At 30.7% G+C, this 16,435-nt stretch overlaps 1 protein-coding gene across 1 annotated transcript; it reads right to left on the minus strand.

The window, feature by feature from the left end:
• Positions 1-5,252: 5,252 nt before the first annotated feature.
• Positions 5,253-12,689, minus strand: LOC109336887 (alpha-L-arabinofuranosidase 1-like). The gene is made up of 4 exons (XM_019573712.1): positions 12,636-12,689; positions 5,700-5,898; positions 5,480-5,623; positions 5,253-5,367 (listed from the first exon to the last, which is right to left on the minus strand). The coding sequence occupies exons 1-4, from the start codon at positions 12,677-12,679 to the stop codon at positions 5,272-5,274; spliced, it is 483 nt and encodes a 160-aa protein (XP_019429257.1). The 5' UTR covers positions 12,680-12,689; the 3' UTR covers positions 5,253-5,271.
• Positions 12,690-16,435: the final 3,746 nt, after the last annotated feature.

Below are 16,435 nucleotides of genomic sequence, written 5' to 3' on the forward strand. Positions count from 1 at the left end.
TCATAATCGATAAAATGGAGTTACAGAATGTAACCTCCCGGGATTTCTGTCTATTAATCGATTAAGCATATTTTTAATCGATTAAGCCATAAATGCAAATATGCTATATAGAAATCGTTAATCGATTAACGTATGTTGTATCAGTTATGAGCTATTTCTGTTATATTGAAACATAATTGATTCTGTTTTTAAAAAAAACATTCACCTTCATTGAGCAAGAATCAAGAAATTATCTAAGAGAGAGAACAAACCAAAGATTCATGGTGCTAAAAAATTTCAAAGTTTTCTTGTTGTTTCTTTGAGGTTTTATTGCCTAAGCTTCAAGAGTGAAAAGAGAAAGAAAAGAGAGTTGTTTTTTATTGCACCAAAACGTTTTTCATTCAATTGAAAACACCTTGCATGATTTCATAATTAGGTCTTAGAGTTGTTTTGTGAGATCTTTTTGACAAGGGTGATTAGAGCCGAATTAAGAGTCGTTATCCGCACAATCTAGAGTGCTAAGTAACTCGGCAAAAAATTTGTAACTTGAGGAGAATTCTTGTGATGTGTGGCATCATCACAGGTTAAGAATTAGGAGTCTTCATTAGACAGAAAGTCTTGATTCAAGAAAGAGTTTCGGCTGGGGCCAAATTGCGCGAACGGTGTGGTATCCAACTAGCCATAGATAAGGGGTCAAACCGAGCTTAGTGGCTCATCAGTTTCAAGAAGGAAGTTTTTGTCTCGTTGTATTGGAAGTATGGTTGTAAATTAAATTTATGATAAGTGAAACAAAATCTCCCAGATCAACCGGGAGACATGAATGTAGTTTGCAGTGGACCACAAACGAACCAGGATAAAAATCTTCGAGCATATTTTCTCTATCCCTATCTCTTTACAATTCTATATTTACCTCTTTATATTTTGATTGGCTTTCTGTTATTAATTGCTTACTGTGTTAATCTGTTGTTAATCAAGAATCAATCTTATGATAGTAAAGATCAAGAATTCTTACGGTTTTTACGAAGCAAGAAAACTGATTTTCAAAGTATAACAATCAGGATAATCGATTAATGTGCTGATAATAATCAATTAATTGAACTGTCCTTAATCGATTAACCCTGTTGATAATCGATTAACTACAACAACTTTGTATTCTACGCAAGTATCGGAAAAGAAGGACTGGTGATCCGCGATACCTATTCACCCCTCCTCCAGGTATAATCTTACCTTACTTGTACCCAACACTCACATCCCTCGAAGATGACTTAGTAGACTTTGACTTTGGCACCTTAGTTTTTGGTTTGCTAACCTTAGACTTCACCACCTTGGACTTTTTTCGCACATGCTATGCAAGGGGATGTCATTAAGCCATCTACCTCCTTTGTACTAGGTCTGGAGTGTACATTTTCTTGAAATATTCAATATAAAACATATCAACTACATATCAAAATATATATAATATGAGTGAGCACAAGGTTAAAAATCATGTCTTAGAAGGAACTACATGTACAAGGTCAATTGGCCAAGCTACATAAGTGCATATAGCCCCTCCCACTGTCAAGATATCTTCATCGAGAGGAATTAGTAGCAATGCATCATCATCAATTGCAACATCACTTGAGACCTTCACATGATGGGTTAGGATAGGTGCATTGTGCACCTTACCAACACCCGCTATTCACCTAGATGAGATATCCAGTAACAGTTTGCAAGTATGGATTCCCTATATGTAAGTTAAAACATATAATTAATTTCCGACTAAAATTAAACTAAATAACAAATAAATTAAAATTAGTTAATTAAATAAGCTCATGAATGGGAATGGAAATGTTGTGAGGAGCATGTGTACAACTTTCATTGATGCTAGAAGGAACATTGTCGGTAGCTTGTTGATGCCACTCAGCTTCCTTCAGCTTCATTGAATGTTCAAAGTCATTGAACCATTGCATGAGGGTATCCAATTGGTTTTGAATATGATTCATTTGGGCTTTGCTTGTACGTTTTTGATAGGGTACAAATGTTCGCTTGCTAACCCTAAATCTTGCATCCCCCCCCCCTCCCCCCCTTTTCTTTTAGGATAACTTGACACATCAAGAAAAAACAAACATAATATTAATTAATCACATTGATAAGTAAAATATAGCAATCAAGTTTAATAATTAAATGGTCGATGAGCACTTACAACGTGATTTGCCACTTCTTGAACTTGTTTGTTATCGATTACATCATCCTTGTGCTCTAAAGGATTAGCTCTTCCCCCAATAGCCATATGATAAGGATTTCTAGCAAGCTCTTTCTGCTGAATTTTGGTCCTTGAAGGTTACAAAGCCATTTTCTTTTGATCTGGCGATGTTGGGGGGATATTTTCATAAAATTGCTTTGATAAACTAGTTATAAAATTTGTATGATATGAGGTAGTTTGTAATAACTGATTTATGTTTTGAATACTTAATTGTTTAAAGTTGTTTTATTATAGTGAATATTGTTGGAGAGTATAACTTGGATATTCCTCTACCGCAACAAGGAGTAGATTGATACCAATTAAGGGCAGCCATTAAAAAAGTATGGATTAGCAGGTATAATTTTTTCAAGTGGTTGTAGTAGCAAAATCTTAATTGTATTGTAACATTTTTGAGGAATTTATGTATATTTATTTTGGAACAGTTTTTTTTCTTCCAATTATTACAATTGATATATGTATTGATTATGAAAACATTTATGATAAATATTACCACTTTCACATAAAATTTGGATGAATAGTAAGGAAGTGACAAAAAATTCAATGTTACATGTTAAATTATAAGCTCATGGTTGAAATATAATATAGCGGGACATGTATAATATGAACATGGTATGTTGACATCGTGATCCAAAAAATACACAATGACCATTTACAAGAATAAAATCTCATTACATAAAGTGGTTATTTTTCAATGATAACTTCTATAACACATCAAAATTGTTAGTCAATTTATATGTACTTCTTGTAAAGAGACTATAAATTGGGTAGGACAAAATTCAGTATTCACATCACCTACTTCCATTTATTAACTTTATTCCTCTCAAGCAAAAGGTAAGATCAGATGAAACAAAAATGGAGGAGTTATCTCCTATAATTAACAAAGGATAAATATATTTGACATTGTTGTTTAACTTCAAAGCTAAAACATAAATTCGTGATAAGAAAATAAAAGATATTCCACAAATATTGAGTCCAGTTACGACTTAGTATAAAGATAAGATGAAGAAATGCTTAGGATTACGGAAATGACCATTATTGCTTACAAAGTTTGCCTATAATTCCCCACTAATTTCATGATAAATCACCGGAAATTTAAAGAATAAGAAACAATAATATTGGTTGGTTGCATCCAACTTGATTTGACTAACTTTTAATATTCAATAACATTTATAACTGAAAGTTTAATCTTTTTCAGATTTTAACTTTTATAAGAAGTCAATTAATACAGAGATAATAAAACAAGTAGCGAAATCCATTCATTAAAAATATCTTATTTTATTATAATGATGGCAAATAAACTTGGATATAATTACTAATTAGATACTAAAAATGAATAGAAAGAATCAGTATAAAAATAAAAAAATAAAAATTGAATGGCTAATAAAAATTGCATTAGGGTGATTTTATGAACCACCCATTTTATTAGAAGCAAACATTTTATGAAGGATATTTTTTTCTCTTTTTCTAAGAAAGTGATGGCCAATTACATGTTCAAATTTTAGTACTCACCCCTAAGAATACTCCAAAAAAGTTATTAGGAATTCGCCTTGCCAATAATAAATTAGAAGTAGCATTTATAACTAATATTGATGTGTGGTTGGCATCAGCATAACAACGAAAAGCAAGAAGATAAACTATCAAATTAATCTAAATTACTCATATGAGTCTCTTTTTAGTCATTATCCTATGTAATAAAAGTCAAATTACTTCAGGCTATTAATTCACTTTTCAATATTCGTTGATATAAATATTTCATTATAAAATAATTGATTTTCAAAAAAGTAGTTGTAATTGAAAATAATGAGAACACAATAAAAAAGGATACCACATAATTAAGTATTAGACACCACATAATTAAGTATTTTTCCTTACTAGATGCAACATTATACCCGTGAGGACATTAATCAAAATTTTCTCCCCTTCATAGTTACAGATTTTGATCATGCAATTTTAATGGACATTTCTTTTGATCATCTACCAAATTTGCATAAGTCAAACTTTCAAGTGAGCGATCAATTAATCATTAAAATATATATCGTTAAAATATATCATAGTTGCCATGGAAGAGAAAGTTGCCATGGACAATCTTGTGTGGGTCTCATTCCATTTTTCTTCTCTCCTCTCATTTTCATTGCAAAACCAAAGAAAAGAAAATTGGAGTTTCTCTTCAACCTCTCTTCTCCATCTCTCCTCCACTCAACCATCAAGAGAGAGTTAAAAGTGTGTTTTTCCACTATGAAACAAATTTAGCCATTATGATGATACCCTTTCAACTCCTCAAAATTATCCTCTTCCATTAATTGGTTTCCCGGGATTCACATTAAAGGCAATGATTCTCTCATAAAGTGTTTCTCTTAGCTAGGTTTGGTCAATTAGAGAATGTGAAATTAACGCCACATGAATTCATTCACTTAAAGAATGTACATTTACTTATTGGTTTCTTCCCAGCACGTTGAAAATGGAATTCAAATTTGGAGTTGGAGACCAAGGGACCCACCATCCATGTCAACAACTTTGTCCAATCCTCTCTTCCACAACTTTTGTTCTAAAGATGTCACCCAATCCATAGAAAATGAAAACAATACTCTCTCTTAAGGGAGAAATAACTTATTGGTTATGTATTCAATGTAATTTAGTATTACCACATATTCAGTTGGTAACAAAATATCCATATTCAATTGGTATGGTCTTTTTTAATCATTTTTGGTTTTATGTCCTTTTGGTAGTATGTTTGTCAAAATAAATTATAGATTCAAATCTTGTAGTAATATTAGGTATTTCAATTCTATAAAATAAAAAAATATTTAACAACAATGAATATATCTTATAATGTCATATAAGGAATTGCCAAAATTTGTCCAAATACCACAATTTAAATTGCAAGAAAGTATAATAAGGGAAAAAGATGAACATTAGGAAAAGTAAAGTTATTATTCAATAGAACAAACTGTAGAATGCTACATTTGAAAAAACATAAAATACTCTAATTCCTTTCCAATGGTGCTTGTTTTTCAGGTCAAGTCTTACTAGGTTAAACTAAATCATAGTCATTATATTAACAAATCAAATGATGTCACTGAATATGGAGGGAGTATAACATTCATTTCCTCAGCAGCACTTTCAAGTGGACTTTGGTGGGGCACAACCTGTATTTAAAATAAAGACAAAATTAATAAAAAAAATATTTTAATTGAAATTATTGTCTATGTAAGGCTAACTAGCTGTATATGAATGAAGTTTAAATAAATTAATGTGTACCTTTATTGGATCTAAGAAGGAGTTTTCATCCATTAAGTTTGATGATGTTAACACTGTCTTTGTTGAACCAAGGTGTCTAACAGTTGAGTTCAATCCACTTACACAAATTAGAAGGTTCTCAGGAGTAACTCCAAAATTCACTACCTGCCAAAGTCAGTAAAGTATTAGTGGAATCATCTACACGAAATGCCACTTCATAGTTAAAAGATTCATATTTTACCTTTATTCTTATGTAATTTTGATTATCCTCTGACCCTTTCAGGTTAATTGCAGACGCAATAAGTGAGTTTGATGAATTAGTGTTGAGTGTTGTTGGGAGAAATATTGCTCCACTTGATTCCGTAAAAACTTTCTGCACCCAATAGCTTGGAGTTCCATAATGTTGGTAAGAGTCAAACACAATTGCATCCGGAATCCACCTAGAAGGATATTAGCACGTTGTAAATATATGTATGACTATCAAGAGTTCAAGATAACTTTGGAAGTGATTATTCTATAAGAAAAGAAAATGAAAGAGTATAGAAGCTTCATGACATAAGTATAAGAAAATTACCTCTTATCATTTATATTAAGGAAAAGTGGTGCATAGCTAACCATCTCCACAATATCACTGCATAAAAAGTGAATGGGATGAAAATGTTTATTTTTACTTCAAGCAAAAAAAACATAGTTAATAAAATATGAGCAAAGCATACAAAAATATACCTATTCTTCTCTAGTCCAATAAGAAATGCTGCTTCGGCCACGGCAGCCAAAAGGCTTCCCATTGCAGCATCTTCCTTCCACACCGCATACTCACTAACAAAAGCCTGTGGAATCAAGATGACCATTCATATAATGAATGCATATAAAATGATAATCAGTAAATTACAAATTCAAGGAGTGATTAGTATAAAATCTATCAATCTAACCTTTGGGCCAGATCTTGATGTTTTATCAAACTTAGTAGACTTTGCAAACATATCAGTAGAACTTGTATAAATCTAAGAAGAAAGATACAAAGCATTAAAAAAGGTGGTAACAAATAATTTGGCAAACAAAAAGATATCAAAAACAAGTTGTATTTTCTAAAATTTGATTGAGCAATAAATGAAGCTTTCAAAGTATTGTTATAATAACATTACATGGAAGTCGAATAAATCAGCTGGTTGATTTAACGGTTTATCAGATCCGTCACAATTGGAGATAATTTTAATATCTGGATAGCTATATTTTATCTTATCGTGAAATATAAGATAATTTCCTGAAAAGACAAGAAAGAAAGAATAAATATATGTATATATATTAACAATTTTAAGTAGTGTGAAACTTTTAGCAAATAGATGAAGATGTCTTTCATGGATTTTGTATTTATTCTAACAAAATAATAAAAGTAAAAAAATGAAAAAAGACATGCCTTGATAGTTACTTTTCCAACAATCTTCATTTCCTATTGCTACATATCTCAAGTCAAATGGTTTAGGATGTCCCATAGCTGCTCTAACAGAACCCCATCTTGATGTGGGACAACCTTTTGCAAACTCAATGCCATCTAAGGCATCCTAATGTATAAATACAAAGGTGTCAATAGAATATTAACTATGAAAATTAAAAATACACATAATTATAAAAGCAAGCAAGACGTTTATACTTGTACATATGGTGAAAGATCTGATCCATTAACTTGTTCCTTAAGGCTGATACCTAGATATTTATTCAATAAATTAGAGGATAAAAATTGATATTCTAACAGAGGTTATCGTGAGAAATATTTTTTAAATGTGATACTAAAGATATATGTATATATACCAGCGTTAAACACCCATATTGGCAGTGCATGAAGGTCTTCAGCTAGCTACTCAAGACAAATAATAATCTCATTAGCTTGCGTCACTGTAAATGTTTTCAGATATATAACTTCTACTAAATGGAAAATTTCAATTGTAATTTTAAAAGGTAACCCACTTGGAGACCCTCAAAATAACCAAAGCCATCATCAGTCCAATAGTTCCAGACATCATTAAGGTGACCAGGTCTTTCCTCCCATGGTCCAACAGTATCTTTCCACCTAAATGCATTGTTTAGAGTATTTCCTTCAACGAAGCAACCACCTAGTGTATTGACAATAAATATAATTAATTAACAAAGTGATTTGTTCACAAATAATTAAGAAACTGATTTAGTAATTTAAAATGTCTCATTACATAAAAAGCAATTCAATATTTATCCAACATTTGAGATAGGAAATTAAGGATTGGTTTGAAGATAAAAATCACATTCACATTATTACATTATTATGTAATAAATAAGAAATCCACTTTAAAAATATATTTATATACATACCAGGAAATCTAAGAAATTTGGGTTTTAATTCTGCTACCATCTTGAAAAGGTCATTTCGGAAGCCATTGCCCTATATCAATATAAGAATGAATTGATATCCTTATATAAAGGAAAATAATAAAATGAAAAAAGAAAGCAGTGTCAAAAATCGAACATTGAGGTGCCAAATAGTGAACTCATTCAATTAAATTATTGAATTTAAATTTTCATTCTTATGAAACCTAAGAATCGTTATTTAGAGATAGATTTATATATACCTTATATGTGTCCATAGGCATAGCTGATACTTGATCTAACCAGTAAACCCCTTTAGTTGTTGTTGTTATTTGTAGGCTAGCATTATGGTATGATGCATTGGCTTCCAATATATTCACCATTCTTGTCCAATTTGTAGTATTACCAACGCTGCCAAAATCTATCAATTAGTTGTATATATCTCAACCAATACCAGAAACATAATTTTCCAGGTTCATGATGGGGGTTGTAGCCCGTTCCTTAAATTAAAATGAGGTAATATGCACCTTATGGACCAATAGTTATGAAACTCACAAATATTGTGGATAAATTTAGGCATTATTTACTAACCAGATTATAGTTGCATGACTCCACTTTTTCAACGGGCAATTTATACAAAGTTGTTAGGATAGTACAAAGTTTTCTATATTAAAGAAACTCACGTGACATTAACTGATGCAAGTTTTTTATCACCGGTTCCAGTGAATGATATTTGTAAATCAGCCATTGCTAATGCTTTAACATAGTATACTATTTGATACTTCTTCCCTTCCTCAATATTCTGCAAAAAAAAGGAAATAAATCTGAGATATATTAAAAGTTACTTTATGCCAAAAGTAAGTATTTGTACAAGTTGTAAACAATATTTGATGATATACTTAAATTTTTTATAGGCGTGAAAATTTTGATTCTTTTCTTCATTCCCATAGTTAGTTAGTTGTAGGGTGCAATAGATAATATAAAGGAAAACTAATTTGTCTTACCATGCCCCAAAAACCAGGGTTAGAAATGCCAACCCCACTACATGGACAAGGTTTTGTGCCACCACAAAGCACTTCCATTCGTAATGCAACCTTGTTCCTCTTAAAGCAAGAGGTAAGATCAGTTGAAACATAAATGGAGGAGTTATCTCCAATAATTGACCAAGGATAAATATTTGACGTTGCGTTTCCAGCTTCAAAACCTAAAAAATTTGTGATAAGAAAATAAAAGATATTCTAGAAATATTTAGTCCAGTTAAGATTTAGTAGAAGGACAAGATGAAGAAAGGCTTGAGATTATGGAAATGACCTCTATTGCTCACAAGTTCAGCCCATAACCCCCCACTAACTTCATGATTAATCTCCTGAAAAGAAATTTAAAGAATAAGAAACAATAATATTGGCTGATTGCACCCACCTTCAGTTGACTAACTTTTAATTTTCATTAACATTTATAAAGGAAAGTTTTAATTTTTTCGATATTATCTTTTGTAATAAGTCAATTAATAGAGATAATAAAACAAGAAGCAAAATCCATTCATTAAAAATATCTTATTTTATTATAATGATGATAAATAAACTTGGATGTAATTAGATATAAAAAATAGATAGAAAGAATGAGTATACAAATAAATAAATAAAAGTGAGTGGCCAACAAAAATTGAATGAGGATGATTTTATGAACCACTCATTTTATTAGAATAAAGCAAATTTTGAAGGATATTTTTCTCTTTATGAGAAAATGGTGGCCAGTTACATCTTAAAATTTCACCTCTAGGAATACTCCAAAGAAGTTATCAGGAATTCGCCTTGCAGAAAAATTAGAAGTAGCATTTACAACTAAAATTGATGTCTGATTGGCATCGGCACAACAACGAAAAGCAAGAAGACAAACTATCAAGGAATAGACAAAAACACTACATGTAGCCTTTAAAGAATATAAACCCATTTTAAGCTTGATTGAGATAACAAAATTATGAAGATCTCCTTGTTTAGCAACTCATATATATAGTGTTGAAGAGTATTAATAAATTATTGGCGGTGTTTGGTTGCCAACGGGTCTCTTTATGGACATTATCCTATGTAATAAAAGTCAAAATTCTCAAATCAGACTATTAAATCACATTTTCAATATGGGTGATTCGTTGACATAAATATTTCATTGAAAATGATTGATTCTCCAAAAATATATATTTGTAATTGAGAATAATAAGAACACAATAAAAAAGGACACCACGTAATTAAGTAGTGGATATCACATGATTAAGTATTTTTCCTTACTCGATACAAAATTTACACCCATCAAGATGATAATCACAATATTCTCCCATTCGTAGTTATAGATTTTGATCAGGCAATTTTAACGTACATCTCTTTTGATCATCTACCAAATTTGTGTACGTCAAATTATCTAGTGAGTTGTCGATTAATCATTAAAATATATCATAGTTGCCATGGTTGTTGTATATGTGTCATACCACATTTTTTCTCTCTTCCCATTTTCTTTGCTAAACCAAAGAGGACAAAGTTAAAGTTTCTCTTCAATCTCTCTTCTCCATTCTCTCCAAATTCTACTCAACCATAAAGAGAGAGTTAAAGTGTGAAACAAATTTAGCCATGATGTGTAAGTTGTAACCCTTTCAGCTCCTCAAAATTATCCTCTTCCATTTGTTGGTTTCCCTTCTTTAATTTGGGGGACTCACAATAAAGGCAATATGATTCTCTCATCAAGTGTTCCTTTTAGCTATGTTTTGTCAATTAGGAAAGGTGAAATTAATGCCACATCAATCATTCACTTAGACAATATGCATTTACTAATTGGATTCTTCCCAACACGTTGAAATTGGAATTCAAATTGGGAGATGAAAATCAAGGAAAGCCACCATCCATCTCAACAACTTCTCCAATCCACTCTTCCACAACTTTGTTCTAAATATGTCACCCAATCTATAGAAAAGGAGAAGAATACTTTGTAGTAATGGAGAAATAACTAATTGTTTTTGTATTTAGTGTAACTTAGTATTATCACATTCAATATAAAGGATAAAATCTCACATAATGTGGATACTTTTTCGTACTAAAGGAAACATTAAATAAGTAAATCGTGAACACAGTATTACCTGATAATAATACAAATTAATGGAGGGAACAAATGTGATGAAACATCACAATTTGGAAACAAATTGAATATGTGGACAAACACGTCATAATAGTTTTTTTATCGTGTCTGTGGTTGTTTAGATTTTCATGGAGAAATATGATTCTAAATTTCTAATCCTAAACATATGCCCACGGGCACATAGTATAACATATAGAAATATGATTCTAATCCTAAACATATGCGACATGTGAGACTCAACTCATTCACCCTTTATTAACAAAATATCCGTATTTAAATGCATTGGTATGGTCTTTTCTTTATCATTTTTGGTTTTATGTTCTTTTTGTAGTATGTTTGTTAAAATAAGTTCTAGATTCCCATCATGTAATAATATTATGTATTTCAATTTTATAAAATAAAATTTGATAATAACGAGTATACCTTATAATGTCATACAAGGAATTGCCCAAAATTTGTCCACATACTAATGTGTATCACAATTTTAATTACAAGAAAGTGTAATGAGGGGAAAAAACGAACATTAAAAAAAGTAAAGTTATTATTCACTAGAACAAACTGTAGAATACTACATTTGAAAAAACCTAAAATGCTCTACTTCCTTTCCAATGGTGCTTGTTTTTCATGCTAAATCTTACTAGGTTAAGCAAAATATTTGTCATTATATTAACAAATCAAATTATGTCACTGATTACATAGGGAGTTTAACATTCATTTCCTTAACAACACTTTCAAGTGAAATTTGGTGGGGCACGACCTATATTTAAAATAAAAACAAATTAATGAAAAAATATATTTTAACTGAAATTATTGTCTAAGCAAAGCTAACTAGGCGTATATGAATGAATTTTAAATAAATTAATATGTACTTTCATTGGATCTAAGAAGGAATTTTAATCCGTTAAGTTTATGATGTTAGCACTATCTTTGTTGAACCAAGGTGTCTAACAGTTGAGTTCAATCCATTTACACAAATTTGAAGGTTCTAAGTGGTAATTCCAAAGTTCACTACCTGTCAAAGTCGGTAAAGTAAATAAATTATTAGTGAAAGCATCTACGCAAAATGCCACTTCATAGTTAAAAGGATTCCTATTCTACTTCATTCTTACATATTTAATTTTTATATATTTCATTTTTTAAATTAAAATGTATTTGTTGTGTTTGGTGTACTTTATATTATATTTTTTTATGTTTATGATAATGTCTAATTTAAGGTGAGACATGTTAATTAATGTAATTGTGGCGGTTGCTTAGGATTATATAGTTTTTTTTGTAAAAATTAAATAATGTGAAGGGTAAAATAGGAAATGAAAATTACACCATGAAAAAAGTTATTTCAAGTTTTGACTTTATATATAGTATAGATATAGATATAGATAGTATAGATATAGATATAGATGTAATTTTGATTATCCCTTGGCCCTTTTAGATTAATTGGAGATGCAATAAGTGAGTTTGTTGAATTAGTCTTAAGGGTTGTTGTGAGAATTATTGCTCCACTGGATTTCGTAAAATATTTATGCACCCAATAGCTTGGAGTTCGTAATGTTGACAAGAGTAAAAAACAATTGCTTCTAGAACCCACCTATAATGATATTAGCACATTGTTAATTTATGTATGATTATCAAGAGTATTAATATAACTTTTGAAGTGATTATTCTATAAGAAAATAAAATAAAAGAAGATAGAAGCTTCACGACATAAGTATAAGAAAATTACCTCTTATCATTTATATTCAGGAAAAGTGGTGCATAGCAAACCATCTCTACAATATCACTGCATAAAAAGTGATTGGGATTAAAACATTGATTTTTACTTAAAGCACAAAAATAAAGTTAATAAAATATAAGCGAAGTATATAAAAATATACATGTTCTTCTCTGGTCCAATTAGAAATGTTGCTTTAGCCACAACAACCACAAGGCTTCCCATTACATCATCTTTCTTCAATATCGTATACTCACTAACAAAAGCCAATGAAATCAATATGACCATTCATATAATGAATACATATAAAATGATAATCCATAAATTACAGATTCAAGGAGTGATCACTAAAAAATCAATTAATCTAACATTTGGGCTAAATCTTGATGTATTATCGAACTTACTAGACATCGCAAACATATCCATAGATAACTATGTTTGGATTGCTTTTCTCCAACATTCATATCCAATTACTTCAGAATAACGGGTTGGAGTGTGATTCATATATATTGCCAAAGAAAATTGTCTAAAACTATGAGATAATAAGTCAGGTCAGAGTATCACTAATAGGGTACTTTATAAGAGGAGCAGGCGAATTGGTTTTGGAAATTAGGGTGTAGTGTAATCATCTAAGTAGTTTGGTGGTTTTCTTATTCTTTGAGATTGCCTTGTATAGAGAGGATCGGATAATTGGCCTACAGATTGACCAACCTGTTGGTCCATATGTGGTTCAGACTAGATTGGCATAGCTCTGTCTATTTGTGGTATGGAGTAGGAAAAATATCAGATTGATTGATGGGTAAGACAAGAGTAGGGGCTTGGGTGGAATCAACTTTGTTTAAACCATGCTTGAAGAAGGGGAATATGTCTTCAAAGAAAGATACATTTTTAGACATAATTACTTCATAAGGGTTGAGGTCAAGCAAAATGTAACCTTTATTCCCATGATTAAAACATACGAACACACATTTTCTAGATTTAGGGTCTAATTTCTCCTTTGAGAAACTAAAGGTTGAGGCAAAGCAAAGACTTCCAAACACTTTTAAATTGGTTATATTAGGCAAGTTTTGGTAAAGCTCCTCATAAGGAGACTTTATATGCAAGAAAATGCTAGTCTCTCTATTGATTAAATATATGGCATGAGAAACAACAAAGTTCCAAAAGCTTTTCGAATGTTTGTTTCGAAAATCAAAGCTCTAGCCACATCGATTATGTGTTGATGTTAAATACCTTTTGAAGTACAAAATTTTGGCATAATTTCCATTTCACTTATAATAGCTTTTAAAGTTAGATGATATTGAGTTTCTATATAAGTGACAAACCTTTGAAGAGGGTGATTGCTCTCTTCTCTCTATTTCATGAAAAATATCTAGGTAAATATGGTTTTGTCATCCATAATAGTAAGGAAATATCTATGTCCAAAGATGAAGTGATAGACATAGGTCCCCATATATCCACATGAATCAAATTAAAAGCATCAACAAATTTAGTAATGCTACTAGAATAAGGCTGTCTTTTCTGCTTTACTAAATGACATACCATACAAGTGGTTATACGCTTACTACATCTCATAAAAGCGAATAAAATCTGCATTGCAATCACCTTGTCACGAGACAAGTGTCCTAATCTAGAATGCACAAGTTACCATCACCATAGCTAGTCTATGCATTTACAATGTGTGGCTTAGCATAGTTATTGCTAGAATTTATCAAGCCATACAATCCTCCCTTTAGCTCAACTGCATCAATCATCCTCAAGGAGTCTAGAACTTGAATTTGACAATAATTGGTAGAAAAGGTTAAAGGGTTGGTTAAGGAGTTAGTGAGTCTTGATATGGATATAAGATTGAAGTTATAAATTGGAACATATAACACATTAGTGAGATAAAATGAGTCAGAGAACACCGTTATGCCAGCATAGTTGGCAGTGACTTGATTGCCATTAGGTAAAGCGGTTGAAAAAGGCTTAATCCACTTATAAATATGGTAAGAAGATCGGGAGTGACAAACATGGTATGTTGCTCCTGTGTCAAGAATCAAAGAGGTGGATTTTGACATATGTGATTGTGTAAGGGGAGAGTTACCTGAAGTGTGTTGATCTTGATAGTCAGTGCTTGAATTGAGAATGGAGCTCACTTGATTGGAACCATGAGTACTTTGATTCATTGATTGTTGGATCCAGGTCTTTAAAGCATTATGTTGAGCTAATGTTAAGGCTAAGTTTGGTTCTGGTTTTTATTCCTTAGGCACAAAATCCTTTAAGTCTACCTCTTCATGCGAATGATCTCCACTTCTCTGCCCAACATAGCTATTCATGTTACTTGAATTGTTATTATTTTTAAAATCTTAGAATTGGAACCATATTTTGTCTCCTTATCTTTTGTCTCACCATGCCTTATTCAACATGTGTAACTTTGATTGATTCCATGACACACTAAATAAACTTTTAACTCATTTGGACTAACTCGTCGTGTATAATATTATTTTAATCAAGGGTATACAATTCTATAAGAGTTTTTGGCATGCTCAATGGAAAACCAAATAAAGGATTTCACTCCATCATCATATTCCTTCATCAACCGATTGACATTCATCTATTTTTGATCAACAAAGAAAGTCTCGTCTTGATCCATAACAACAAGAGCAATAATAGCTAATTTCTAAGCATATTAGGATTGTATGAGATAGACTACCTAAAAATGATTTGACAAAAAATTAAGGTCGACATAAATCATAATCTAAATTATCTATAGTGAGCTACAAAAATGAAAAAAAAACTAATAACTCACTTTTGATATCTTCAATGAATAAATGAATGTCGTACATCTTGTGGGAAGATGAGTTGAATGAATGAGTGTCATGTTAGTTTTAGTATAGGAATGTTTTTTGAGTCCTAGGAATGAAGACTAAATTATTTTTATGTCTCTATTTCTTGTAGATCTTATGTGCCAAAACATTGAATTTTTTTAAACATACTTTGTTTTGGTCAATAGCTGCTAGGATGTGGGATTGATATTGATTGATTGGATCTTCTCCAAACTAATAAAGAACCTATAATTATAACACATGGCCAAAGATTCCATGACACACTCCATGTACTATTTATGATTTATTGAAAAATATATTTAAAATTTTAATAATGAAATATTTTTCAGACCAATCACAAGTATGAAGTGGTATACTTTTTGTGACAGAAGATGTCCACCCTAAATTTATGGGAGGGGATCCACTTACTCCAGGAGTAATTTTTACAAACTTACTCCACATCTTAGTCATTAATTCTAAGGAAATTCAATGATTTGAATTAGTAAGTAGATCTAAAACATTAGATTTCCCTAGAATTAATGGCTAAGATGGGGAGTAAGTTTTTCAACTTACTCTTAGAGTAAGTGATTCCCTTCTCTAAATTTATAATCCATAACTTCAATTTTCTTTGTAATACAGTACAATTTGTTTTTGTAATTTTAAAATATTTAGTTTTTGATAACATCCCACGTAACTCTCAAAACTAATATTAAACTTTGACTTAAATAATGTAATTATTATGACTTTCTTTAAAAATATACAACAATCTTTGTATTGAATTTCTCCACAGCAACATTCTCAATTACTATCAATACTAATTTATTTAATGTTTCTCATGACATCATAGATATACTCGGATTGTATTATTTACCATTCTTATTTAATCATCATTGATTATTCATAAATATTAATACAAATAATTGGTAGATAATATAATATCTTTGTATAAATTTTTACATTAATAATACATAGATATTACACTCAACAAACTATACATTTTTTTTCAAA

This window comes from Lupinus angustifolius, unplaced genomic scaffold (genome assembly GCF_001865875.1).
Source record: "Lupinus angustifolius cultivar Tanjil unplaced genomic scaffold, LupAngTanjil_v1.0 Scaffold_1_171, whole genome shotgun sequence".
NCBI classification, from domain to species: Eukaryota; Viridiplantae; Streptophyta; class Magnoliopsida; order Fabales; family Fabaceae; genus Lupinus; species Lupinus angustifolius.

Coding starts and splice junctions, on each gene's coding strand:
- LOC109336887 (XM_019573712.1), bottom strand. CDS start 12,679: ATGGTTTGCTATGCACCACTTTTCCTGAATATAAATGATAAGAG. Junction 5,899..12,635: donor CTGAATATAAATGATAAGAG/GTAATTTTCTTA, acceptor ATATCCTTCTAG/GTGGATTCCGGATGCAATTG. Junction 5,368..5,479: donor CCTTCTTAGATCCAATAAAG/GTACACATTAAT, acceptor TTTTAAATACAG/GTTGTGCCCCACCAAAGTCC.